Genomic DNA, 27,846 nt, shown 5'->3' on the forward strand with positions numbered 1-27,846 from the left:
TCCAATAACGTTCCAACCGGAGCATTCCTTCTGTCTGTAGAAGTTATGGAACGCAAGGCGATATCATGAGGAATGCGCATGACCAGGAACTGGCAATCTGCCAGACCAGTGACTCATTCCCCTCTCATCCGGCCCCACAACACAGTATAAACTTCATTCAACGTTCTACCGACTGTTGACATCTAGTGGAAGGCGTAGGAAGTGCAAACAGATCCATATATTACAGGGAATTGAATAGGCGATGAGTTTAACATCGACCAGCCTCAGAATTTCCACTTCCTGTTTGGATTTTTTCTCAGGTTTTTGCCTGCCATATGAGTTCTGTTATACTCACAGACATAATTCAAACAGTGTTAGAAACTTCAGAGTGTTTTCTATCCAATACTAATAATAATATGCATATATTAGTAACTGGACCTTTCAACCAAGCTACTCAATACTGCCCCTGCAGCCATAAGAAGTTAACTGACTTGCCTAGTTAAATTTAAGGTTTAAAAAAAGACAGATACCTTATTTACATACGTATTCAGACCCTTTGCTATGAAACTTGAAATTGAGCTCAGGTGCATCCTGTTTCCATTGATCATCTTTGATGTTTCTACAACTTCATTGAAGTCCATTTGTGGTAATTCAATTGATTGGACATGATTTGGAAAGGCACACACCTGTCTATATTAGGTTCCACAGTTGACAGTGCATGTCCGAGGAAAAACCAAGCCATGAGGTCGAGGGAATTGTCCGTAGAGCTCCAAGACAGGATTGTCGAAGCATTGAAGGTCCCCAAGAATACAGTGGCCTCCATCATTCTTAAATGGAACAAGTTTGGAACCACCAAGACTCTTCCTAGAGCTGGCCGCCCAGCCAAACTGAGAAGGGCCTTGGTCAGGGAGGTGACCAAGAACCCATTGGTCACTCTGACAGAGTTCCAGAGTTCCTTTGTGGCGATGGGAGAACCTTCGAGAATCTCCATCTCTGCAGCACTCCACCAATCAGGCCTTTATGTTAGAGTGGCCAGACGGAAGCCACTCCTCAAAAAAAGGCACATGACAGCCCACTTGGAGTTTGCCAAAAGGCACCTAAAGGACTCTCAGACCATGAGAAACAAGACTCTTTGGCCTGAATGGCAAGCGTCACGTCTGGTGGAAACCTGGCACCATACCTATGGTAAAGCATGGTGGTAGCAGCATCATGCTGTGTGGATGTTTTTCAGCGGCAGGGACTGGGAGACTTGTCAGGATCGAGGGAAAGATGAACGAAGCAAAGTACAGAGAGATCCTTGATGAAAAACTGCTCCAGAGAGCTCAGGACCTCAGACTGGGGCGAAGGTTCACCTTCCAACAGAACAACGACCCTAAGCACACAGCCAAGACAACGCAGGAGTGGCTTCGGGACAAGTTTCTGAATGTTCTTGAGTGGCCCAGCCAGAGCCCGGGCTTGAACCCACTCGAACATCTCTGGAGAGACCTGAAAATAGCTGTGCAGCGACGCTCCCCATCCAACCTGACAGAGCTTGAGAATATCTGCAGAAAACTCTCCAAATACAGGTGTACCAAGCTTGTAGCGTCATACCCAAGAAGACTCAAGGCTGTAATCGCTGCCAAAGGTGCTTCAACAAAGTACTGAGTAAAGGGTCTGAATACTTGTGTAAATATGATATTTCAGTTTTGTATTTTTATACATTCTGGAAAAATCTATAATAACTTGTTTTTGCTTTGTCATTATGGGGTATTGTGTGTAGAGGGGGAAAAATGATTTAATACATTTTAGAGTAAGGCTGTAACGGAACAAAATGTGGAAAAAGTCGAGGGGTCTGAATACTTTCCGAATGCACTATACTGCAGACAACATGTACTGATGTTATATCTTTTTTTATATACATGTACTGATGTTATATCTTTTTTTATATACATGTACTGATGTTTGTACAGATAGTTACAATGATGTAGATATACTGTACCTTTTTCTATAATGTCACATGTATGTATACAATGTAAACGATTGGCCATATTATTGAAAACATGCAGGTGGCTAACATGATTTAGGCATCTTGACATGTCTGTGTATGCAGCTATATCCAGTTCTGCTAACAGCACATGCCAGTAGCTGACTGTGTGTGGTATGTTTGCGACATCAATGATTTATACTTCCATATATTTCCTCTCTGTCTGTACAATGGGTGCTGTGTAAAGCACAAAAGGCCGTTGTATCTTCATTGTTTATATTTTCGTGGGCCAGCGTTCAAACTAATGTTCCTTTCCACACTCTTCCTGGCAGAGGAAGCTCTCTCCCTCCGACACATACACACACCCAACATACATGCAGGCACGCACACACACCAAGGGCCTAAACTGCTGTAGTGTTATGAAGAGAGAACACAATTAAACAGCGTATGTATTTTATACACCAGCTGCAAGCATAATGCTGACAAATCCATGCTGGCATACAAATTCATTGCAAGACCTGGCAAGTCTTTCCATGAGTTCTCTGATGCTTAATATAGAGTGAGAGAAGAAGCCTGTCAGTAGTGGAGCGACTCAAGTACCCTGTTTCCTCTGCATCATCATTGTCCCAAAATTCCTGCCTTTGCCCACTGCACTGAAGAGATCAGATGGATCCTCACATTGTCTCATACTGGAGCAAGAAGTGGGTTAAGTAGCAACAAACTGAGTCCTTTTGTAAATCGTCTGTATGATGAGATTATAAGCAGGTGTGTGTGTTCTCACCAGATCTGTGCCCATGAACCTCAGCCTGTGTGTCTGTGTGTCCCATAGAATTAAATAGAACACATTCACAATAAAATAGTGATATAAGGTATCTATCTCTATGATGTCTTTTCCCCAGGTGCGAGAACTGCAGACGCGTCTCCAGAGCTCCCAGCCTGCAGGCCCGTCCAGCCCTGGGCGTCTCACCCCCGCCTCCCGCCCCATCAATCCCAGCACTGGGGAACTCAGCACCAGCAGCAGCAGTAACGATATACCTGTGGCCAAGGTAGAATGCACACACACACACACACACACACACACGCTATGTCATGCATAGTAAGGTACAAAACACCAAAGTACTGGAATGATGGAGTAATGAAATTGGAACAATGGGATGTTGTACATTCGTATGAGGGACACACACACTGTGGGGATATTCTGAACTCTCCTCTGGAATGTTCTCCATCTCTCTTTTCTCTCTTATTGTACTATCACTTGAATGACACAAACACACACACACACATGCACGCACACACACACCAATCTGTGTACTAGCCTTGAGCTAGTCCAGCCAGAGAGGGATAATTGTAATCAAAGAGTCAGTCTGATCAACCATTTTGCTCTTCCACTTTCCTGTGTGTGTGTCCTTGACATTGACTCTCAGAAGGAATTCAATACATTAGAGTTTGATTCCATAGAGATCCAGTACAACCCCTACATTTATTTATTTTAGGGGCCAATCACTTTTTATCAGTAATTCCCAGTAATGTATTGAGTGTGTTGTCTTGTTGCTAGGTGGCAGAGCGGGTGAAGCTGTCTAAAACCAGGTCAGAGTCTTCCTCTACTGAGAGGCCTGTTCTGGGATCAGAGATCAGCAGCATCGGGGTAAGGAGATACTGGATGGCTATTCAATACTGAAGGCTTTGAGAGGGGAAAGATGCAAACGGGTTTAAAGAGAGGAAGAGAGGGAAGTAAGAAAGAGAGAGAGGGGTGGACAGGAAGAGTATGAGAGAGCGACATTAGGTAGGGGCACATTTCCCTGTAGCAGCTGGCCGATGGTAACAGCAGCATCAGCAGATGTGTCAGAGATGGGTATCTCCAGTGGAGTGTGACAGACCTGGTGTCACTCATTCCCCACTGTTCCCTTCCCCTGGCACCCACATAGCCTTGTTGACACTAAAGGTGACCTGCCAACGTCCCCTCTAACAGTTATCACTTTCCTCTTCTGGTGCCCTTTTTTTCTCTTGTGCCTCCCTCTCTCTCGCTCTTTCTCTCTCCCTCGCTCCTGTTGGTGTGTGTTCGTGTGTGAGTGATGGGAAATCAATCCTAATGATTCCAGGGCTTGTCTTTTCCCTGAAAGCTCCGGCCACTAAAATTCTCCTCTCAATCTTTAGCCGGAACCCATCTGGTCCAAAATAGACTAAAAAGAGAGGAAGAGAAGAGAAAGAGAGGCAGAATGTTAGCATTCCTCTGGGACTAGGCTGCGACGGATTATGTAAAGTTCAGTAGAAAACCTGTCTCTTTCTGTATACAGTCTCTCTTGAAAAAGAGATTTGATCTCAAGGAGACTAACCTGTATAAGTAAAGATTATAAACACTATCTGTATACACTGTGGATTAAGAGAGTAGAGGATCACAAAGAAATGCCCTCAGTCAGTCTGACCCACTGAATTCCTATTGTGTCGTTTTTAGATTGTGATTTTTGGCTGCACCTTGACTCACATTGGTTGAGGCGCTGTCTACTCCCTTCCTCGCCTTGTTTGTACCCCCATTTACTCTTTACACAAAAGTAGTGCACTTCATATGGTATAAGTTACCATTTGAGACTGGGAGGCGACCATAGGTCTATGTAAATGTCTGTCTTACCCCCCTGTCTGTCCTTGAGCTGTTCTTGTCTATTAATGTTCTGTATTATGTTATGTTTCTTGTTTTGTGTGGACCCCAGGAAGAGTAGCTGCTGCTTTTGCAACAGGTCATGGGGATCCTAATAAAATACCAAAATACCATGTAACCCTGTTCCTCCTACTCCCAGGTGTCCAGTAACGTGGCGGAACACCTGGCCCACTCCCTTCAGGACTGCTCCAACATCCAGGAGATCTTCCAGACCCTCTACTCCCACGGATCAGCCATCTCTGAGAACAAGATCAGGGAGTTTGAAGTGGAGACAGAGAGACTCAACAGGTGATACTCAAACCATGCTGTCATTGTCCTTATGTCCTTATCATTTTTTTATCCATTCGTCGGTCCATCCATGCCTAATTAATACTGTTAAAGTGGAACTGACAGCATTTTAACAAACTGAAATCTTATTCAAATCTGTTCATATACACCCCCGGGAAGAATATGACACCTTCTTTTTTTCATTTTCTGACAAGCGAGCACTTAGATATGGTCATTTTCACGTTTTCATAAATTCATAGAATGTTTGGTAATGACAAATAGAAAGGCATTTGAGAAATGTATATAGCAATATAGAGGGAGAAAGTGGCCGTGCGTTTGGACAATTAAGACACTCCAGTAAATAAAACCTAATAGAAATGTGTCTTGTCCAGGACCAGAGTCTATGCATACCGGTACGCCATAGCCAATTCGAGCTACAGTAGTGTTGCCTACTGTAGCAGTGTTGCCTAGAATATTTAGCAAGTTTTCAGACCCCTCCAGCTACTTTTATTGGTAAAAGATTCTAGCGACATATTCAGCTACTTACGGTACATGGGCTTGCCATCATTCACTTTGAACTGGACTGTGTGTTTACAGGCAGTAGCAACAACACGATTTTAGATCATTAGAAAGCAATTGCCAAAAGCAAATATTTCTGCAAATATATACAGTGGGCTCCCAAATTACTGGCACCCCTGACTGGCAATGCACAAACAATACTTAAACAAATATAAACAATATAATTATAGAGACAAACTCAAAATACCAACATGTGAAAAATACTGTACTTTATTAATGTTTCAATGGAACCCAACAAAATCATTTATTAATTTAATTAAAAATCAATGTCTTCCAAATCAAGGTTTCACAATTAATGGCACCCTTAAATATTATTGTAAATAACATCGACCAAAATTAAACCAGGAATTAAATTCCACTTATTTAAGTTTATCTAAGTGTTAAGGAACTATTTTGAGCCATTATATCACTTCCTTTTTCACTAGGGTATAAAAATGAGGTAACACACATGCAATATCCCACTGTCATCCAACACCATGAAGAAAACAAAAGAACTGGCAGTTCAAAAGAGACTGATGGTCGTAGACCTTCATAAATCTGGTAATGGCTACAAGAAGATCCACAAATGATTGAATATACCACTGACCACTGTCAGGGCAGTTATTAAAAAATTCAAAAGATATGGAACAGTTGAAAACCTCACGGGTAGAGGACGCAAATGCATTTTGCCCCCTAGGATAGGGAGGAGGATTGTGAGAGAAGCAACAAAACCCCCAGAATCACTGTGAAAGAATTGCAGGCCTTGGTGGCGTCTTGGGGTCACCAGGTTTAAAAAAGCACCATCAGACGCCACCTCCACAACCACAGGTTCTTTGGAAGGGTTGCCAGAAGAAAGCCCTTAATGACCCCAAGACACAGACGCAAGCGCTTGGAGTTTGCCAAACGTCATTTCAGTTATGATTGGAAGAAGGTGCTCTGGTCAGATGAGACCAAAATTGTACGTTTTTACGTCAGATTCGGCATGTTTGGCGTCGAAACAGAGGTGTATACAAGGAGAGGCACCTCATACCCACGGTGAAATATGGTGGTGGGTCAGTGATGTTTTGGGGCTGTTATAATTCCAGATGTCCAGAGGCACTGGTTAAGATTGATGGCATAATGAATTCCACCAAGTACCAGGCAATTTTGGCTGACAATCTGGTTGCCTCTGCCAGAAGGCTGGGACTTGGCCGTATGTGGACTTTCCAACAAGACAATGACCCAAAACATACCTCAAGATCCACACAGAAATGGTTCTGTGACAACAAAATCATTGTTCTGCCATGGCCATCTCAGTCGCTGGACCTCAATCCAGTCGAAAACCTGTGGGCTGAGTTGAAGAGGGCAGTTGATAAGTGCAAATCCAAGAATGTGAAGGATCTTGAAAGGATCTGGTCCAAAATCCCTCCAAATGTGTTCCTTAACCTTGTCAAACATTACAGGAAAAGACTCCATGCTGTTATCCTTGCCAGAGATGGTTGCACTAAGTACTAAATGAGGAGTGCCAATAATTCTGAAACCTTGATTTTGGTTAAATGTATTTTGTATTAAATAATTGTATGATTTTGGTAGGTTCCATTGGAACATTAATAAAGTACAATATTTCTCACATGTTGGTATTTTGAGTTTATCTCTATAATTATATTGTTTATATTTTTTAAGTATTGTTTGTGCATTGCCAGTCGGGGGTGCCAGTAATTTTGGAGGCCACTGTAAATAACGCGGGAGTCGTCTTACATTTGGGAACAACAGTCTTAATGATCAAACAGCCATGAAAAGGTAGGCTGTTTCCTTCAGTTGCCTATGAACATCAACAATAACAAGATCAATAACTAATGTTAGCCAGAGTGAGATAAGCTCAAATCTACCGAGGGAACAGTAGGTGAACCCTCTCAAACTTTTTTAGCTTGTAGTTGGCAGTCAAAATTGCACTGCTAAACGATGGGAAATAGTAGCCTGCTCGCCCTTCTGCAGCTTGCCTGCCAAAGTGCGATGTAGTTAGCTGTATATTAAAGATTCAGACTTTGCTCATTAATATCTCTTCATCGGAACGTGCAATAATGATCTAAATTACATATTCTGATACAGCTGACAATTGCAAAAAATTTGCGCTCCTTGTTTTTGCAATTCGGTGTCATTTTCTTTTTGGAGGCGAAATGTAGCTAAAACATTGCTCTCCTCTGCTCAGAGGGTTAAGGGGGACAGTCTTACAACTCCAATGTCTACTTTTGCATGTTAATGAATAGCTTCTCAACCACAAGACATATAGCTCTCAAATCAATTTGACGTTGTTTAGAGGCCTCTTGTTTCGAATTCACAGCAATTTGTTTAGCGTTTTTTTACTTGCTAGCTAGCCAAATGACACCTGCATCTCTAGCTGTAGCCACAGAAAAACGATATGGGGGGGGTCGTCAATGTGATCATTGCCCATGCTTTGATTGTATTGACATACCCAGCCCTGGTTACATTTGTCCGTTTTTGTCCAAAATATTGAGTCATTGAAACTGAAACAGTGCTTCCCAGATAGCTGGAGGAATTAAGCAAACAGAGCTAAGATTTACAACCTGATAGCAATATTTGTTGGACTACCAATACATTTAATGGTGAATTATATTAATCATGCATTGAACTATCTATTCTGCCAACAATGCCTTACTCTTTTTTGTCAAATTGAACCTATTTTTAAAACCTCTTATAAAGTTGGTTTTGTAGCATAAACTGGGAATTTCATATTATTGACTGATATTATGATTGTCTGTTTCATATCTGCAAAGTAGTTAACTCTGTCAGTTCCACTTTTAAGTAATACTTTATCGCATCATTGATGCGAAAATGCCATGACAGTAACCATACTTCAGTATAACGCAAGCATTAGATTTGGAGTTATTTTGTATAGAGAACATTTGGACTGATGGAAAGAAAAATTAAATTAAATACACACATTTGCTTTGGATTGGTTTAGGATTAAAATAAAGAGACATGTTTATAATGTCAACTGTAGTATTGACATCCTCCATGGTGTTGCGCTGTGGTGTAGAGATACAGTTCATTCAACCTCATTTACTGCCTTTTTAATAACCATAGCTGATATGGTTGACTTGCTTAAACAAATGTGGTTACTACTGACTCCTTGTGGATTTGTGTAAGTCGATAAGAACCGCATTCTCCTTCAATAATAACGAATGCCAAAATGAATTTTGACGTTTGAACTATGCACAAACATTATTACATTTACAGTACCAGTTTGGACACACCTACTCATTCAAGGGTTTTTCTTTTATTTGAAACATTTTCTACATTGTAGAATAATAGTGAAGACATCAAAACTATGAAATCACACATATGGAATCATGTAGTAACCAAAAAAGCGTTAAACAAATCAAAATATATTTTATATTTGAGGTTCTTCAAAGTAGCCACCCTTTGCCTTGATGACAGCTTTGCACATTCTTGGCATTCTCTCAACCAGCTTCACCTGGAATCCTGTTGGTTCAGCACCTTCAAAATGGACACCTACAGAAATTCAGATAGATGTTAGTTCAGATAAATTCAGCAAGATGTTGAGGCCTTTACTTTACTCTTCTTTAAGTCACGAGAGAGAGGAGGGGGGGGGGGGACTCGGTTAGCCTACCATTTTAAGTATTTTATTAGGCCTATGTGGTCTAAAAAGGAAGGAAAATACAAATCATGAGGATCCACTTTTATATACAATATACTGACGCACAGACAAAACAACCTTTGCAATATCAACTGGAATTACATGGGTCTATTACTGAACTTTAATATTTGAATGGGAAGAGACTGTCAATGGCAAACATGGTTACCCAACAACATTATATAGTATCTCCTCCTCATCAAGAAATGCACATGAGCTAATTATAATACACAAAGTAAGCAAAACAATGAAATCATTCCAAAATTGCATTAAATGATGAATAAGATGCCTATAACAATTGAGATGTACAAACTATGGCATAAGGGAACGATGAGCAGATAAGAGGCAATCCGTAATTTCAATTAAGACATTAATGAACACGCTAAGATGGACGTAGTCAATATAAATATTTGTTCAGCACTTTTGAAATGCACAGCAACAGAATTCAGAACATAGGCCGTTCTTACAGTATTCTCCCTGTACACCAAGTCAGAACTGTAGGATAAATAAAGGGGGCATATAAGCAGACAAATAAAGCTCTTATAATATTCAATGATGACATTTCTCTTAAACAGCCTATAGGCTACATGTGCACCACCAAGTCATAACCGTAGGCTAAGTTCTGAGGGGGTAAGTGATCACATTATTAGGGTGAGGCACATGGGCTACTAACAGTTTACTACACAACATACACTTATTATTACTTTCTTACTTATAGTATACATAACTCCCTGGCATATTACATCTTTTATGCAGCAGCTTTTAAGACATTTTTGGACTCACATTGTTGTGCTGTGCTTACTTAAACAGGAAGGTGGCGCGGCGGGCCTTCTTGTGAGAAAATATTGTCATGAAAGTCTGGCTTTCTCTGGATTTATCATGCTTTCAAGACAACTGGGAGCTCGGGGAAAAAACAAGGTCTAATCATTACGCCAGTGAATCGTGACATTAGGTCGGAGCTCTAGAAAGAGGCCCGAGTTCTCGACTTGGAATTCCGAGTTGGATGACCGTTCAAAATGTGTTTTCCCAGTTGAGCTCGTTTTTTCCCGAGTTGTCTTGAACTCACTGAAGTCTGAGATTTCCCAGTTCCGAGTTTCCAGTTGTTTTGAACACGGCAGAAGTCATGCTGGATTGACAGCATGGTCAATGTATTCAACATTTTCTGGAACATGGTGTTGCGTGTGAATGTTTATCATTTTAAGCTTGGAAAAGAGACCCTTTCAGACAGATGTTTTAAACCCTTAAACCCAGACTTAGACCACACTCTCTCCACTGAATAGCAGGCAGGGGAAGCAAAATAGTTAGCCACTGATTCCTTCCAAAACTACTCATTGTTGAATTTGCGATTTCCGACTTGTTGTGTAATGTTTATGTCCAACGGCCATTGAGCACTGATACGTTTTATCTATAATTTATCTTCATATAAAAATTATTTGCCAGTAGATTGTCAATGTGATTCATGATGATGACTGCTTGTCTTGCTTGCTAGCTAAGATTTTGAAAGTGTGATGTTGACATGATCAAATATACGATGTACAGTGGGGAGAACAATGCAAATGAATTACTTAAAAATCATACGATGTGATTTTCTGGATTTTTGTTTTAGATTCAGTCTCTCACAGTTGAAGTGTACCTATGAAGAAAAAATAAATAATTTACAGACCTCTACATGCTTTGTAAGTAGGAAAACCTGCAAAATCGGCAGAGTATCAAATACTTCTTCTCCCCACTGTATATATAACGTGATTTGCCGTCATTTTATCTGTGCCCAATGACCATGAGCCTTCTTGGATGGTCACTTCTAATGTAAATCTATGGCAGTACCCAAGGGGGCTTGACCTGCCTAGCTCTCCCTGTAGATTCTGCGGTGATGTAGTCTCCCCATGAGTGACAGAACACTGAGTCAATCACAGTGCAACTAGAGAAAATTACCAACGCCTACACTCTGTATTTTCCGATGGCTGCTCCTCCACCACAGAAAGCACTGAGCTAGGCTAAAACACCTGCTTTTTGGAGCTGCCTTACTCAAAGAGACCATGTTTGTATGTGGCTTTATTCACTCAATAAATGTGTTTTTACATTGTTTGCAAACTGATATGTGACACGAATTAATGCCCAAATAACATGCTAAACAGGCAACAACAACAAACAAACAAACAAAAATGACGGGTCGCCACTGCTTAAAAGGATAGTTCACCTTAAAATCCAACCAGAATTGGTTTAATGGAGTCAATCCAAAATGAATGGAAAAGATCAGCACCTGATAACCTGTGACAAAAGTTTGAAACTTTACATTTTGGTGTGTACTATCCCTTTAAGGTTGCTATTTGGCACATGTGTTTTATGGGATATCCCATACGTTTACCACTAACGACCAGGCTGCTGACACACTATTTTCTCTTAATTAAGCCCAGAGTGCTTTATCGACGTCCTTGATTAGATGGATAGTTACGCGTCATTAGCTACTCTCACATAATCTACCGATAAAACCAAGGCCGTTTGAGTTCTATAGAGGGGGGTGGCTATAGTTTCCCTGTCCCTTTTTCCCCTAACACTCACTTAAACTGCAATAGATGATGTGTGATGAGCGACCTGGCATAAAATGGATGCCGTGAATCACCCAGGCGGGTGCTTTATATCGCTGGTCGATGGGTGAGTCGCAATGTGAGGTGCTTTGAGATATGACAGGCACTTTATACAATAAATGTACCCCAATGATGATTTTGTGTGTGTGTGCGTGCGCGTGTGTGTGTGTGTTCCAGCCGCATCGAGCATCTGAAGTCTCAGAATGACCTGCTGACCATCACGTTGGAGGAGTGTAAGGGCAACGCAGAGAGGATGAGCATGCTGGTGGGCAAATACGAATCTAATGCCACCGCCCTGCGACTGGCACTGCAGTACAGGTATACACACACACACACACAGCAATGCCTAACCTAATGGAGCATGCAACATACATAAGACATTTGTGCAGTCCTGGTTGGATTCACGCATCAGCCAGAAAGAAACACACCAACAGGGTGAAAGCCTGAATGCAAATTCCCTGCTCCACTTTTAAGACCAAGCCTACTCTGAGCCTTGCATAGCTAACAAACACCTTATCAAGCTGTAAACATCAGAACCACACTAATGTTCCTCGTTAGAAGCCTCCTCCAGTAATTATAATTAAGCTGTACTCTTCGAGTTCAGGGCCTTTTTGTAGGTTCCATACGGTAGCGGCCATTTGCATCTTATTAGCATTCGCATCCCCTTGGCCAATCAAGTGTGTTTGTGTACGGGCCTTGGCCCCTCTCTGATAAGGTGCCCTGAAGGTGCCCATTCAGCAAAGCTAACGCTAACGAGATACAAAAGGGAAAAACAGATCTAATCTAAGTGGTATTTCTAATTAGCATCATGCTAATCATCCAACCATGATAATCCTGTGGGGATGTTATGAGTTGCAGAAAGGCTGTTAATCCTTTTCTTGTATGGCAAAGTTTAAGCAAACTGAAATGGAAATAAGTTGTATTTTCAGCTGTTGATATTGGCTGAATGTAATATTGTGGTGGCATGGTAACGTTACGTGTGTTTCTCATAGCATTCTGCATAGCATGTCTCAGGGAGACGGATTGCCTCAAAGCAAAGCTATGAGCAGATGAATAAACAGATACAAAGATAGATGACCGATACATAAATAGAAACGTTATAGCCATAAAAGAGAATTATTAGTCTTGCCCATTACACCAGAGTACACAACACTTGAATAGCCCTCAAATGCGTTATTAATATAACACCAGTTCCATTAAAAACACAAACACACACTAAGATTCATACTGTGTGTTTTTCCCTGTATGATTTATTCATGAAGCCATTGATTTTATGTGATGTGGTGGACTGTAGTGTGTTTGTACCTGGAGGGAGAGAGGGTTTGGCCATCTGTGTCTGGTTTGTTGTTCACTAGAAGCCCAGATGTCAGTGCTTTGATTGAATTTCAGCCCCGCCAAGTGGGATGTCAGCGAGGCCACCCCATTGGGCCATTTGGGGAGAGATATAGTCTTTCATTGGATGGGGGAGTGTGGTGTGTAGGATTGCAAAGCTACTGGAATCTTCAGTCATTTTGGTAATGAACAGAAAATCTATGGCAATCTATCGGAATTTAGGTAATTTATACTTGAATTATGTATTCATATATACTGAACAAAAATATAAAGGCAACATGTAAAGTGTTGGTCCCATATTTCATGAGCTGAAATAAATGATCCCAGAAATATTCCATATGTTCCAAAATGTTGTGCACACATTTACCAAGATAACCCATCCACCTGACAGGTGTGGCATATCAAGAAGCTGATTAACAGTATGATCATTACACAGGTGCACCTTGTGCTGGGGGCAATAAAAGACAGTTTTGTCACACAACACAATGCCACATATGTCTCAAGTTTTGAGGGAGTGTGCAATTGGCATGCTGACTGCAGGAATGTCCACCAGAGCTATTTCCAGAGAATTTAATCTTAATTTCTCTACCATAAATCGCCTTCAATGTCATTTTTGAGAATTTGGCATTACTTCCAACCGGCCTCACAACCGCAGACCACGTGTATGGTGTCGTGTGGGCGAGCGGTTTGCTGACAACGTTGTGAACAGAGTGCCCCATGGTGGCGTGGGGTTATGGTATGGGCAGGCATAAGTTACGGACAACGAACATAAGTTAGGGACAACGAATACAATTGCATTGTATTCCCTGTCATGTGAAATCCATAGATTAGAGCTTAATTTATGTATTTTATTTGACTGATTTCCTTATGTGAACTGTAACTCGGTAAAATCTTTGAAATTGTTTCATGTTGCTTTATATTTTTGTTCGGCATATTTTACATGTGATAAGACCACACAGAGAGCCAGAGATGATCACATACACTTGTGATAATCTGAAGTACCCAAAAGGGCCACTAGATGTCTTGTGATAAATGAAATTAAATCCTTGAAAGATACTGCAATTCTGGTAGTTTACTGGTGAACTTTTCCCTAGGGGTGTGTGTATGTGTGCATTTAATATTTGGTGGAAGAATCTCCAAGGAGCTCTCTCTGTCTCTCTCTCTCTGTTTCTGTCTCTCTGTCTCTCTCTCTCTGTTTCTGTCTCTCTGTCTCTCTGTCTCTCTCTCTCTCTGTGTGTGTCTGTGAGAGAGAGAGTTGGACACTGTATGTATTTAAAAAGCAGTGTGGCGCCAAGCTAGTAAACAGTGGTATTAATCAGCAGTCTGGAAAGCAGTGTAATGTTATAAAGAATCAAGAGGGGGCTTGGAGGACAGCGAGTGTGTGTTTGGCTGTGTGTGTGCGTGCATGCATGGCTGCATTTGTATATGATCTATGCCAGTGTGTGCGTGTGACTAAAACTATAATCATAAGATTGAAACATCAAAAAGAGGAACATTGTGGTGTATGTTGATAATGCCGGCTACTTTATGGTGTTTTTGCAGGCAGAAACTTGCTGTGTGTGTATTTGCGTTCTTGAGAGAGTGACTAACTCGTAGTGTTGGCGTGAGCTATTAAAGTGTGTAAAAGTATCCACAGGATTTGTTTTGGTACAGTTGAACTAGCAGGGGACTGGAGTCGAGGTTGTGTGTGTGTGTGGATGTGTGTTTGTGTGTGTAAATGAGAAACATGTGTTTTTAAATCAGGTCTGCCCCTTTAGCCATCAAAACATACACACACACACACACACAACAAATAGAGACTAGCTATGAGGAGAAAATAACTTAGATGTTAAATGTTTAAATTGAATGCAGGCTTCAGACTTCCTCTGTGGAGTAATGATGAGTTTTTAGGCTTAATACTTAATTACCCTAGCGCTCTCTATTTGTTTGGAGAAAAGGTGGCTTTTTTCCCGATGTGTAATCATTACCTGATTAAACGATAGTGCCTCGCTGTTTTTCTTCCATCCCCGGGCCCCAGTCAAACACGCACGCGCTATGATGACTGTAGTTAAATAGACATCAGCACCTCTCGGCCGCGTTCCTTTTGAACACGATGAAAGTGCAACACAGAGGAAGGATAAGTGGACGCGAGAGGCCTCCACATTCCTCGTGTGCGTGAGAGAGCGCGAGAAAGAGGGAGAGAGAGCTTATGTGCGTTCTCATTTAGTAGTGCAAATAGGTTGTGTTCTCTGTCAGTCAGTGTATAGAGGCCTATGTGCTACTTTATATGTGTGTGTGTGTGTGTGTGTGTGTGTGTGTGTGTGTGTGTGTGTGTGTGTGTGTGTGTGTGTGTGTGTGTGTGTGTGTGTGTGTGTGTGTGTGTGTGTGTGTGTTATCTGATATGCATGTGTTCTTTCCTCAGTGAACAGTGTATAGAGGCCTATGAGCTGCTGTTAGCCCTGGCGGAGAGTGAACAGAGCCTGGTACTTGGCCAGTTCAGAGCTGCCGGAGTGGGGACTGTAGGTGAGTCACACTTCGTGCCCACACAGGCTTGTTTGTTCTTTGATCAGTGCTGGTTTGTTCCTCCCTGCATTAAGAGACCCACAGTTGAACTCCTCCAACCAATCAAAGCAAAGAGGCCACCTTCCAAAAACACACACTTCTAATTTATTACTCTTTCACAAACTGCTCCACTCACCCATTTAATTCCTTCACAAACCTCTCCTCCATCACTCCTCTTCCCTATTCACTTCTCTCATCCTCCCATCATAAACGTCTATATCCTACTCATTTGTTTCCCTCCTTCCCCAACTCTCCTCCCTCTCTCCTTCAGCTGTTGACAGGTGTCATGTCTTCAGTGAGGCATGTCATGCATCATGACTCCCTTGTCTCACACACTTCCCCCACTCCCAACCTAACCTTTTCCCCTTCACCACAAAAACACTCTCTCAGAAGAACATCCCCTTAGGGTAAATCCATTTGAATTCAATCACTTTTTGACAGCACCCCTTTTATTTGAATGAAACCTTCCATACATATTTTTCCCATTGTAGAAGTGCTCAGTAAGTTACTTTTTGGAACTGAATGCCAAACTATTCAAGAGGTTAAGGTGCTCAAAGTGGACAGATTTTGCATACCCCACCATATCATGAGACCTCCATGTCTTCAGCACTGGAAAAGATAAACGGTTGAATTGTATATCATTTAGAAGCTTACAAACAGGGCTGTCAAACAAAACCAAAAAATCTGGAGAAAAAATCAAATGTTTCCTTTTTTATCTCGTTCCACTCACAGCCCTTTCATCCCGTATGTCAGATTTTGTCATTGATAGGCGCCTCGCCTAAATTGGAACACAGTGCTCAGGTTCTCCTCTTCACAGGGCAGGATCAGTTTTGACTGACATCAGTTATAAACTTGAGCACTGTGCGCGACAAGAAGCCTCCATCCCTCCTGCTAATTAGGCTACTTTTGCACATTTTTTGTTGTCTGAGTTAGGAAAATACTGTAAATCAAGAGGAGTCGATGCGTTCTGAAAGATGAGACGTTAAGGATTATATTAAATACCGCTTTGATGTCATACAAGAAAACCACACACCCATGAGTCCAAATGTGCACTTCACATTTCCATATTTAAAAACTCATATACATTTACAGTTCTTCTGTTACAAACATTTCAATTTGGCCCTATCCATATAGGCCAATTTCCACTAGTGTAAGGGGTTAATTAACCTTTAATGCCAAATATTAAACTGTTGATTTTCATATTTACATACAGTACCAGTCAAAAGTTTGGACACACCTACTCATTCCAGGGTTTAACACATATGGAATCATGTAGTAACCAAAAATATAACGTCTCCTCCAGGCTGTGTAAGGGCTATTTGACCAAGAAGGAAAGTGATGGAGTGCTGCATCAGATGACCTGGCCTCCACAATCACCCGACCTCAACCCAATTGAGATGGTTTGGGATGAGTCAGACCGCAGAGTGAAGGAAAAGCAGCCAACAAGTGCTCAGCATATGTGGGAACTCCTTCAGGACTGTTGGAAAAGCATTCCAGGTGAAGCTGGTTGAGAGAATGTCAAGAGTGTGTACAGCTGTCATCAAGGCAAAGGGTGGCTACTTTGAAGAATCTCAAATATAAAATATATTTTGAATGTTTAAAACTGTTTTCGTTACTACATGATTCCATATGTGTTATTTCATAGTTTTAATGTCTTCACTATTATTCTACAATGTAGAAAATAGTTTTAAAAAAATAAAGAAAAACCCTTGAATGAGTAGGCGTGTCCAAACTTTTGACTGGTACTGTATGTTGTAGCTTAGATCCTAAAAGTTACAATTTCAATTCATGTCAGTGATGTACCAGCTAAATTGCGGTAGGCTCATTCCATGAATTCTATTTCTATGATTGAAATTACACCCACCCTGCATTCAAGAGCATGTTTTGTCTCAACTGATGGCGGGAACAACACAAAAACCTCAGATGTGAAATAAGGTCTAAGTTACAACATATGCGAATATGAAAAAAAACAGAGTTTGTGTTTTTGGCAGCAGGTATCCTAGCGGTTACAGCATTGGGCCAGTAACCGAAAGGTTGCTGGTTTGAATACCCGAGCCGACTGAAAATCTATCTGTGCCCTTGAGCAAGGCACTTAACCTTCATTTGCTCCAGGGGCGCCGTACTACTATGGCTGACCCTGTAAAACAACACATTTCACTGGACTTATCCGGTGTATGTGACAATATATATTTTTTGCGGATAATTGACGTTAAATGTAATTTTAAAAAAACAACAACAAAAAAACTTTTTTATTAAAACATAATTTATTTTATAAAATAATGTAGTTTGACAACTTTTAAATGATATCAAACTCAATTGTTTATCTTTTCAAATGATAAAGGCATGGATGTCTCACGGTACGGCGTATGCAAAATGGGTCAACTTTGAACACCTTTATCTCCCGAATGTTTTGATATTCGGGTCCAAAAAGTAACTTTCTGTAAGATGGGATGCTGTAAAAAAGTGATTGAATTCAAATGGATGTGGCGCAGCGGTCTAAGGCACTGCATCTCAGTGCTAGAGGTGGCACTACAGACCCTGGTTCGATCCCGGGCTGTATCACAACCGGCCGTGATCGGGAGTCTCATAGGGCGGTGCACAATTAGCCCAGGGTCGTTAGGGGAGTGTTTGGCCGGGCTAGGCCGTCATTGTAAATAAGAATTTGTTCTTAACTGACTTGTCTAGTTAAATAATGGTTCAATAAAATGAAAATAAATGTATTCATCTAATGCTGACCAACTTTACATACAGTATAGCCTTTTGTAGCCATATTTACATTGTCCGTTTGAATGCTCCATTCGATCATTTTGTTCATATGGCATATCTCATTGGCCTTGTGAGAGCCCTAAAATGACTGCAGCGAATGCAAGTTATTTGACGGTTCTGTCTGTCTGTGTCTGTGTCTGTGTGTGTGCGTGCGTGTAGGTGAGCAGTCGGGAGAGGAGAGCATCACTCAGATCCTGAAGAGGGCCCACGACTGCAGGAAGACAGCAGAGAACGCAGCCAAGGATCTGCTGGGCAGGCTGGACGGTAGCTGTGGAGCTGCATTCGCTGTGACCGGCTGCAGCGTTCAACCATGGGAGAGCCTGTCCTCTAATAGTCACACTAGGTTTGTGTGTGAGTGTGCATGTGTGTGTGTGTAGAGTGTCTTCTAGCAGCCGTGTGTGTGTGTGTGTGTGTGTGTGGTGTGTGTACTTGTTTGAGAATGTCTGCACATTGGTAATTATCCCATGTGCAATACGTGTTTAACTCACCAATGCATTCCTGTTTCTTTTCTATGAGAATATTTCTAGTTCATTACTTATATGGCAATCCATCCCCTAAATATTCTGTTTTGAAACATAATTGAGGCCAACCCTCTGCTCACGTGCCCATGACAGTTCAGGCAAGGAAGCTGCTCCCTAAACAAAGCATTAATCTACAGCCACTGCTCCGGGAGAGAGAAGACATGACATTCATATGTGGCTCACATGTTAGTCAGGAGCACAGCAGACAATTGACAATTAATGTAGGAGATGAGAGTTTCACAGTGCTGTGCTGCCGGACCAGTACCCTAACGGACATTCCCTATGCTGGATCCACATCACTGATCCCACGAACGCACACACGCATAGCAGGGGATCTCACGCTGGCTTTTTAATCATAGACACAAATTCATAATAAAATCTTTCTCTCCCTCCCTCACACATGTACGCACACACAGACATACAGTTCATTCGGCAAGGTTTCAGACCCTGCAACCTTTTCCACATTTTGTTACATTACAGCCTTATTCTAAAATGGATGAAATAAAAACATGTCCTCGTCAATCTACACACAATACCCCATAATGACAAAGAAAAAACTGGGTTTTAGATTTTTTTGCCAATGTATTCAAAATAAAAAACAGATACCTTATTTACAGTTGAAGTCGGAAGTGTACATATACTTAGACTGGAGTCATTAAAACTAGTTTTTCAGCCACTCCACAAATTTCTTGTTAACAAACTATAGTTTTGGCAAGTTGGTTAGGACATCTACTTTGTGCATGACACAAGTAATTTTTCCAACAATTGTTTACAGACATGTTATTTAACTTATAATTCACTGTATCACAATTCCAGTGGGTCAGAAGTTTACATACACTAAGTTGACTGTGCCTTTAAACAGCTTGGAAAATTCCAGAAAATGATGTCATGGCTTTATTTGAGATCATTTGAGTCAATTGGAGGTGTACCTGTGGATGTATTTCAAGGCCTACCTTCAAACTCAGTGCCTCTTTGCTTGACATCATGGGAAAATCAAAATAAATCAGCCAAGACCTCAGAAAAACAATTGTAGATCTCCACAAGTCTGGTTCATCCTTGGAAACAATTTCCAAACGCCTGAAGGTACCACGTTCATCTGTACAAACAATAGTACGCAAGTATAAACACCATGGGACCACGCAGCCGTCATACTGCTCAGGAAGGAGACGCGTTCTGCCTCCTAGAGATGAAACTATTTAGGTGCAATAAGTGCAAATCAATCCCAGAACAACAGCAAAGGACCTTGTGAAGATGCTGGAGGAAACGGGTACAAAAGTATCTATATCCACAGTAAAATGAGTCCTTTATCGACATAACCTGAAAGGCCGCTCAGCAAGGAAGAAGCCACTGCTCCAAAACCGCCATAAAAAAGCCAGACTACGGTTTGCAACTGCACATGGGGACAAAGATCGTACTTTTTGGAGAAATGTCCTCTGGTCTGATGGAACAAAAATAGAACTGTTTGGCCATAATGACCATTGTTTTATGTTTGGAGGAAAAAGGGGGACGCTTAAAAGCCAAAGAACACCATCCCAACTGTGAAGCACGGGGGTGGCAGCATCATGTTCATGTTATGGGGGTGCTTTGCTGCAGGAGGGACTGGTGCACTTCACAAAGTAGATGGCATCATTAGGATGAAAAATGATGTGGATACATTGAAGCAACATCTCAAGACATCAGTCAGGAAGTTAAAGCTTGGTCGCAAATGGGTCTTCCAAATGCACAATGACCCCTTAAGGTCATTGGCTTAAGGACAACAAAGTCAAGGTATTGGAGTGGCCATCACAAAGCCCTGACCTCAACCCTATAGAACATTTGTGGGCAGAACTGAAAAAGTGTGTGCGAGCCTGGAGACCTACAAACCTGACTCAGTTACACCAGCTCTGTCAGGAGGAATGGGCCAAAATTCACCCAACTTATTGTGGGAAGCCTGTGGAAGGCTACTCGAAACGTTTGACCCAAGTTAAACAATTTGAAGGCAATGCTACCAAATACTAATTGAGTGTATGTAAACTTCTAACCCACTGGGAATGTGATGAAAGAAATAAAAGCTGAAATAAATCATTCTCTCTACTATTATTCTGACATTTCACATTCTTAAAATAAAGTGGTGATCCTAACTGACCTAAGACAGGGACTTTTTACTTTTTTACATTTATTAAATGTCAGGAATTGTGAAAAACTGAGTTTAATTGTATTTGGCTAAGGTGTATGGAAACTTCCGACTTCAACTGTACATAAGTATTCAGCCCCTTTGCTATGAGACTCAGAATTGAGCTCAGGTGCATCCTGTTTCCATTGATCATCCTTGAGCTGTTTCTACAACTTGATTGGAGTCCACCTGTGGTAAATTCAATTGATTGGAGATGATTTGGAAAGGCACACACTTGTCTATATACGGTCCGACAGTTGGCAGTGCATGTCAGAGAAAAAACAAATCCATGAGGTTGAAGGAATTGTCTGTAGAGCTCCGAGACAGGATTGTGTCGAGGCACAGATCTGGGGAAAGGTACCAAAAAATGGCTGCAGCATTGAGGGTCCCTAAGAACACAGTGGCCTCCATCATTCTTAAATGGAAGAAGTTTGGAACCACTAAGACTCTACATAGACTGAGCAATCAGGGGAGAAGGGCCTTGGTCAGGGAGGTAACCAAGAACCCAATGGTCACTGACAGAACTTCAGAGTTCCTCTGTGGAGATGGGAGAACCTTCCAGAAGGACAACCATCTCTGCAGCAGTCCACCAATTAGGCGGTAGAATAGCCAGGCGGATGCCACTCAGTAAAAGGCACATGACAGCCCGCTTGGAGTTTGCCAAAAGGCACCTAAAGGACTCTTTGGCCTGAATTCCAATGATGGTGGCAGCATCATGCTGTGGCGATGTTTTTCAGCGGCAGAGACTGGGAGACTAGTCAGGATCGAGGGAAAGATGAACAGAGCAAAGTACAGAGAGATCCTTGATGAAAACCTGCTCCAGAGCGCTCAGGACCTCAGACTGGGGGCGAAGGTTCACCTTCCAACAGAAGATTGACCCTAAGCACACAGCCAAGACAATGCAGGAGTGGCTTCGGGACAAGTCTCTGAATGTCCTTGAGTGGCACAGCCAGAACCTGGACTTGAACCCGCTCGAACATCTTTGGATAGACCTGAAAATAGCTGTGTAGCAACACTCCCCATCCAACCTGACAGAGCCTGAGAGGATCTGCAGAGAAGAGTGGGAGAAACTCTCCAAATACAGGTATGCCAAGCTTGTAGCGTCATACCCAAGAAGACTTGAGGCTGTAATCGCTGCCAAAGGTGCTTCAACAAAGTACTGAGTAAAGGGTCTGAATACTTATGTTAATGTGATATTTCATACATTTTCAAAAATGTCTAAAAAACTATTTTTGCTTTGTCATTATGGGTGTAGATTGATGAGGGGGGAAAACGATGTAATCAATTTTATAATAAGGCTGTAACGCAACAAAATGTGGAAGAAGTCAAGGGGTCTGAATTCTTTCCGAATGCACTGTATCTGCGTAGACACATCTTTCTTAGTTAACAGATTTGAGGCTGATTGGCAATAATAAAGAGTTGTTATCCAATCATGTGTCCAACCAGGTTACTATAGTTTGGTATCAGTCTTTAGCTGGATTTCTGCACAGTGTTTGGTGACTTAATTTCTCCATGTGTCAGACTTGCTTTGGCTTGAATCTGCCCATAAGGCACAGATCTAGGAACAGTTTAGCCTCTCTAATCCTGATCTTAACTGTTCAGGGGGATATAAAGGCTAGTTTCTAGATGCTACAGTTATCATCCAACAGTGCATAATTTTATGATATTATCTCTCATCTCTATCTGTGTGTGTATGTGTGTGTGTGCGTGCATGCGTAGCACCACCAGTTCCACGGCCAGCTCATGCGACACTGACTTCTCCAGGGAGGACGAGCAGCGGCTGAAGGACTACGTGCAGCAGCTGAAGAATGACCGCGCGGCGGTCAAACTGACCATGCTGGAGCTGGAGAGCGTTCACGTCGACCCCCTAAGCCTGGAGATCAAGCCCCGGGGAGACACACACAGGCTGGACCTGGAGAACGCTGTGCTGATGCAGGAGCTCATGGCCATGAAGGTGAGGGAGGGAGGGAGGGGAGAGAGAGCATATACGCAGGCTTGTATGAATAAACACACAAAACGTACCCTTCAGTTTAGGGAGTTAGTTAAAATCTGACACTTTGTCCCCACAGTCCTCCTATTTTAATGACATGAAAACCTAGTCCTCCCCTGACCTTGGCGATCCGTCTGGTTGATAGGATCTTGTGGTGATGGCTCCACATAAGAGGGCAGGAATAGGAATACACTTCTCCTCTGAAATACTAAAGATTGCAACACTCACCTCACCATGGATGGCTGAACATTCTCTAAACAAGATGACTTGCATCAGAACTGTCCCTGTTTGACATTGACTTGCCCATTATTTAGTGTTGTGGTGACATTGATAATTCCATGGTCTTCATTCTGCTATTGGCTGTACTGTGCACCATCAGCTCTCTTCACTTAACCCTGACTGTAGTTAATCCCTCCCTTCTTTTCTTCCTTCCTTCCCTCCTTCTTTATATACTTCTTTCCTCCCTCCCTTTTCCCTCTCTTTCCCCTTTCCTTCCTTCCATGTGGTTAACATCACTTGATCAGAATAATTTGTGGCTTGTGTATATTAACCTGTTTAATCCTTTCTTTCCTTGTGTGCGTTAAGCCTTTCTTTCTCTCCCTCCTCCCCCTCAGGAGGAGATGGCAGAGCTGAAGGCCCAGCTCTACCTGCTGGAGAAGGAGAAGAAGGCGGTGGAGCTGCGGCTGAGCACGCGGGAGGCCCAGGAGCAGGCCTACCTGGTGCACATCGAGCACCTCAAGGCTGAGGTGGAGGAGCAGCAGGAGCAGCGCAGGAGATCCCTCGGCTCCACTGGGAGTGGTAGTAAAGACAAGAGCCAAGCCGCCAAGGTGAAGGGAGAACACACACTCACACACTCATACACACACACACAAGAATTCACCTCAAACAACCCCCAGCGCTAACAGGGACAAGTGCCAGGGTGAGGGTGCTCCCACATTTACGCCCTCAATTCCCGACCTCGAAGTAGACCTCTTCCACCTCATCGAAAACCCCAGCCCTAGCCCCAAACAGGTCTACCACAGAGCCACAGAACAGGGTTTAGGCTTGGATTGAGATTGAGACTTGTAGACCGACCTTATAGACAGTGTCTCTCCTGTACACAGCAGCACTCACTCTGACCCAGTCAGTCACATGAAATATTGAAGAGGCTCTCTGCTCTCTTTGCAGTAGTCTCACTGTCTCACTCACTCTCTCACACACACACACACACACACACACACACACACACACACACACACACACACACACACTTTGTCAGTCTGTATGTATTTGGCTCCTGGGATGACTGGTGCTTGAGCCCCCATAGACAACAGTCCTGAAGCTGTGAGGGGCTGTCACTCAGAACGGTTGGCGCACTAGTACTCCCGTTAGTGAGAATCTCCTCTGTGAGAAGCGGTCTCTACTCTACTCCTAAAATAATTGGAGTCTTTCTTATTCTGTTGGGGTTTTCTTCTGGGGAGCTGTCTGTCATTCACTCTGAGCTGGGGCCCTAGAGACGGGGACACTGTGTGTCTGTGAGAGTCCTACTGTCTACACAGAGTGACAGAAATAAAAAGAAACGACCTGCAGAGGGAGAGAGGAGAAAGGGAGAGTTTAAGAAAGGACTATTAAGAGGGAGGAAAAGTAGAAGGGGGAGAGGAGAGAGAAGCGAAGGAAGGAAGGCAAACTAAGATAAATACTGAGTACTACTGTACTGTGTAACAGGAGCTGACAAAAGGAGGATAAGAAAATGGGAGGAGTGGGTGAGAAAGTAGACAAAGGAGGACTTACAGAGTCTCAACTATCAAAGACTTTTACCTGAATTCCAAAAGGTCTGGGAGGTCAATTCCATATCAGAGTGCTAAGCCCCTCACACCATCCCTGCCCTGGTCTTCTCTACCCATTTCTTTAATCCAGATAGATAGAGATCAGCTGTCAGTGTGTTGCCAAGATTAAGAAAGGGAGAACACAGGTGTGCTTTTCTCTGATCACAGCCTTGAGCTTCCAATGCTGGTGACACTACATTAACCTTATAATCCACTGGATACGATAACAGTGTCCTTCCATACATGAACACATGCACTTCACATCTCTAGGCATGTAGACACACACACCTCTATGTATGCACACACACCTCTCCATCTGTATTCACACACACATAACATATACACCCCCCCCCACTCCCTGCTATCACCGTAGCTCCTTTGGTTCAATAAAGCTTAATCCTCGGTTGCTAGGAGCAACCGGCATTGAAGATGCCAATCACAGGACCATCTGTAAATGAAGGTGCTTTTCAGAGTGAAAGCCAGAGCAGCGGCTATTATTGCCTTTCACCCTTCTCTGTCCTTTTCAAACCAGCCACCTTTTATATCTACAGACCAGTTCTCATTGTTAGGGTCTAGAAATGGCCTGCTTGATTGGATTTCGCACACTGGGAAGACTAATAGGCACACACACACCTCCTGCTGTGGGAGAGTATACATACACTCACTCACTCACTCACGCACACACACACACACACCATCATTCCACTCTGTCAGAGCCATTCATCATGCACACACAAACACTGCAAGCCCAATCAAGCATAGTTCACACAGCACAAAGGCTATTACCCAACACACACACCAACAAACACTAACCAGCATCTCCCAGTATCTTCCCCTCCTCCCTGGTCTAATCCTATATCCATTTCTCCACTAGCTTTAATGGAAGCCATGTTCCAATATCTATCAACAGCCCTGTAATAAAATCAGGCTAGCAGCATAGCAGGCCCTGAAAGTATGACAGCATACCTGTAACTCGATAAGTCATGTAGCATGCTAAATGAATGCTCTGACATGCTTGTCCGTTGTGAATCAGGCTGTATTATTCTGTAGTCCAGGTGTAGGGCAAATACACTGGGATAATAGGTTGAAGTGGTAGTGCTGCCACCTCATGAACCGGGTGTGCATGTAACAGCTTGAGGTAAACGTTGCACCTAACCACAGATCTAGGATCAGATTACCCTCTCCAAATCGTAACGTCAACCAGTATGTTGAGACATGCAGAGCTGACCTTAGATCACTGTCTTTAGAGGCAACTCATCCTTCTCTGGCAGGTCTGAGAGGGAATGTCCTTCGGAGTAATCAATGTTTTGGGATTGGTGACATGGGCTTGGTTTATTCATGCGATTTAGTTAAATGACTGATTATGTAATGGTGTCTTTTCCTTGTTCTGTTGTGTGTCATGGTATTGAATTAGAGTGATTGAGGCCAATGTTAACTTGACCACTGTAAGTCTTGTATCTGTAGGCAGCCTAATCACCTCCGCCCATCACGTCACCAGGCCTTGTCTGAGAATGGTCATTAGTAGCACTGTGGGGTTGTAGACCAGCTCCTCCTCATGGAAGTGTTATTTTCCAGGATTGTGGAGACTCTCCAGCCATCAGCTTGTCAGATCTGAGGACACTTAATGACAGCGACCTGGCAGCAGAGCTCACCAGCGCACTGAGACGGTAAGAAACCCAACACACTGTGTGTGTGGTTTTTGTTTTTACTATCCTTGTGGGGACCAGAAGTCCTCATAAGAATAGTAAAACAAGGAAGATTCGGGGACATTTCACCGGTCCCCACAAGGAAAAAGGCTATTTTAGGGGTTAGGTTTAGGGTTAGGGAAATTAGGATTTGGAATTGGAATCAATTATTTGGTCCCTACAAGGATAGTAAAACAAACGTGTGTGTGGTGACCGTAAAGTGTGGGTGTCTTTGTCACGATCGTCTAAGTGAGAAAGAGAGGAGGACCAAAACGCAGCGATGTGAATCCATTCTTCTATTTATTAAACGAAGAACACTTAAACTAACTATACAAACTAAACAAAATAACAAACGACCGTGATGCTAATGAAACCGAGTGCAGACATGCAACATCAACTAACATAGACAATCACCCACAAAACACAACAGAAAACAGGCTACCTAAATATGGTTCTCAATCAGAGACAATGACTAACACCTGCCTCTGATTGAGAACCATATCAGGCCAAACGACAAACCCAACATAGAAACACAAAACATAGATAACCCACCCAACTCACGCCCTGACCATACTAAAACAAAGAAAATACAAAAGAACTATGGTCAGAACGTGACAGTCTTAGAGAGAAGGTGTGTGTGTGTGTGTGTGTGTGTGTGTGTGTGTGTGTGTGTGTGTGTGTGTGTGTGTGTGTGTGTGTGTGTGTGTGTGTGTGTGTGTGTGTGTGTGTGTGTGTGTGACCTGGGATAACTATAATTCTAGCTATGCTTTGTGTAAAGATTTTTGTTTTCAGGGGAACAAATAGTTACTTTGGAGGTGACTACAACTATCTGAATACAGATCTGAGAAAGCAAATAAAAAAAAAAAAAATGAATACAGATACAGATCGCTCTGCCATTTCCTGGTTGCTAAAATTCTAATAGTTTGCCTAATTTCAGTTTGTGACAAAACAAGTAAGTATAGTGTAGTAAATCATTGTACCATCTAAACCGCTGTGAAATATATTTTCCAGAACCAAAACTATAGTATTTTCTGCAGTTTGAAACCCGAAAGTAAGAGCAGGAAGCATAGAAATAGTGCACATAGAACAGATCTACCGCTTCTTATACTTGCGTTCAATGAGTGACACATCTATAACACATATTTATATGTGCATTTGGTCGGGTTTCCCAAACAGTTACATATTGCAGCTTTAAAGGAAGTGACGACTTTTCTGCAATTATTGAATTGGCTGCCTTCAACTAATGGCAGGGCTGTATCTGGAACTGCATGTTGAATATGGAAATAGAATGAATAGAGCACACATAATTGGATACTATTCCAATCTATCTGACAGTCATATTTGATCTACACAATACATTTCCATCTGAATATTTTGTAAATGTCCATTCTCCT

The 27,846-nt window shown here is 42.3% G+C and overlaps 1 protein-coding gene across 1 annotated transcript in view; it reads left to right on the forward strand.

Annotated features, from left to right (window-relative positions):
- LOC120025541 (colorectal mutant cancer protein-like) overlaps positions 1-27,846 on the forward strand; it is a 123,653-nt gene that overhangs the window by 91,827 nt on the left and 3,980 nt on the right. Inside the window, exons 9-17 of the mRNA XM_038970103.1 lie at positions 2,842-2,988; positions 3,498-3,587; positions 4,735-4,883; positions 11,838-11,978; positions 15,394-15,494; positions 18,459-18,642; positions 22,692-22,926; positions 23,577-23,789; positions 26,343-26,434. Of these exons, the coding sequence (XP_038826031.1) occupies positions 2,842-2,988; positions 3,498-3,587; positions 4,735-4,883; positions 11,838-11,978; positions 15,394-15,494; positions 18,459-18,642; positions 22,692-22,926; positions 23,577-23,789; positions 26,343-26,434 (1,352 nt within the window). The remainder of the gene's footprint in view (positions 1-2,841; positions 2,989-3,497; positions 3,588-4,734; positions 4,884-11,837; positions 11,979-15,393; positions 15,495-18,458; positions 18,643-22,691; positions 22,927-23,576; positions 23,790-26,342; positions 26,435-27,846) is intronic.

The sequence above is a fragment of the Salvelinus namaycush genome, chromosome 31, assembly GCF_016432855.1.
Source record: "Salvelinus namaycush isolate Seneca chromosome 31, SaNama_1.0, whole genome shotgun sequence".
Lineage (NCBI taxonomy): Eukaryota > Metazoa > Chordata > Actinopteri > Salmoniformes > Salmonidae > Salvelinus > Salvelinus namaycush.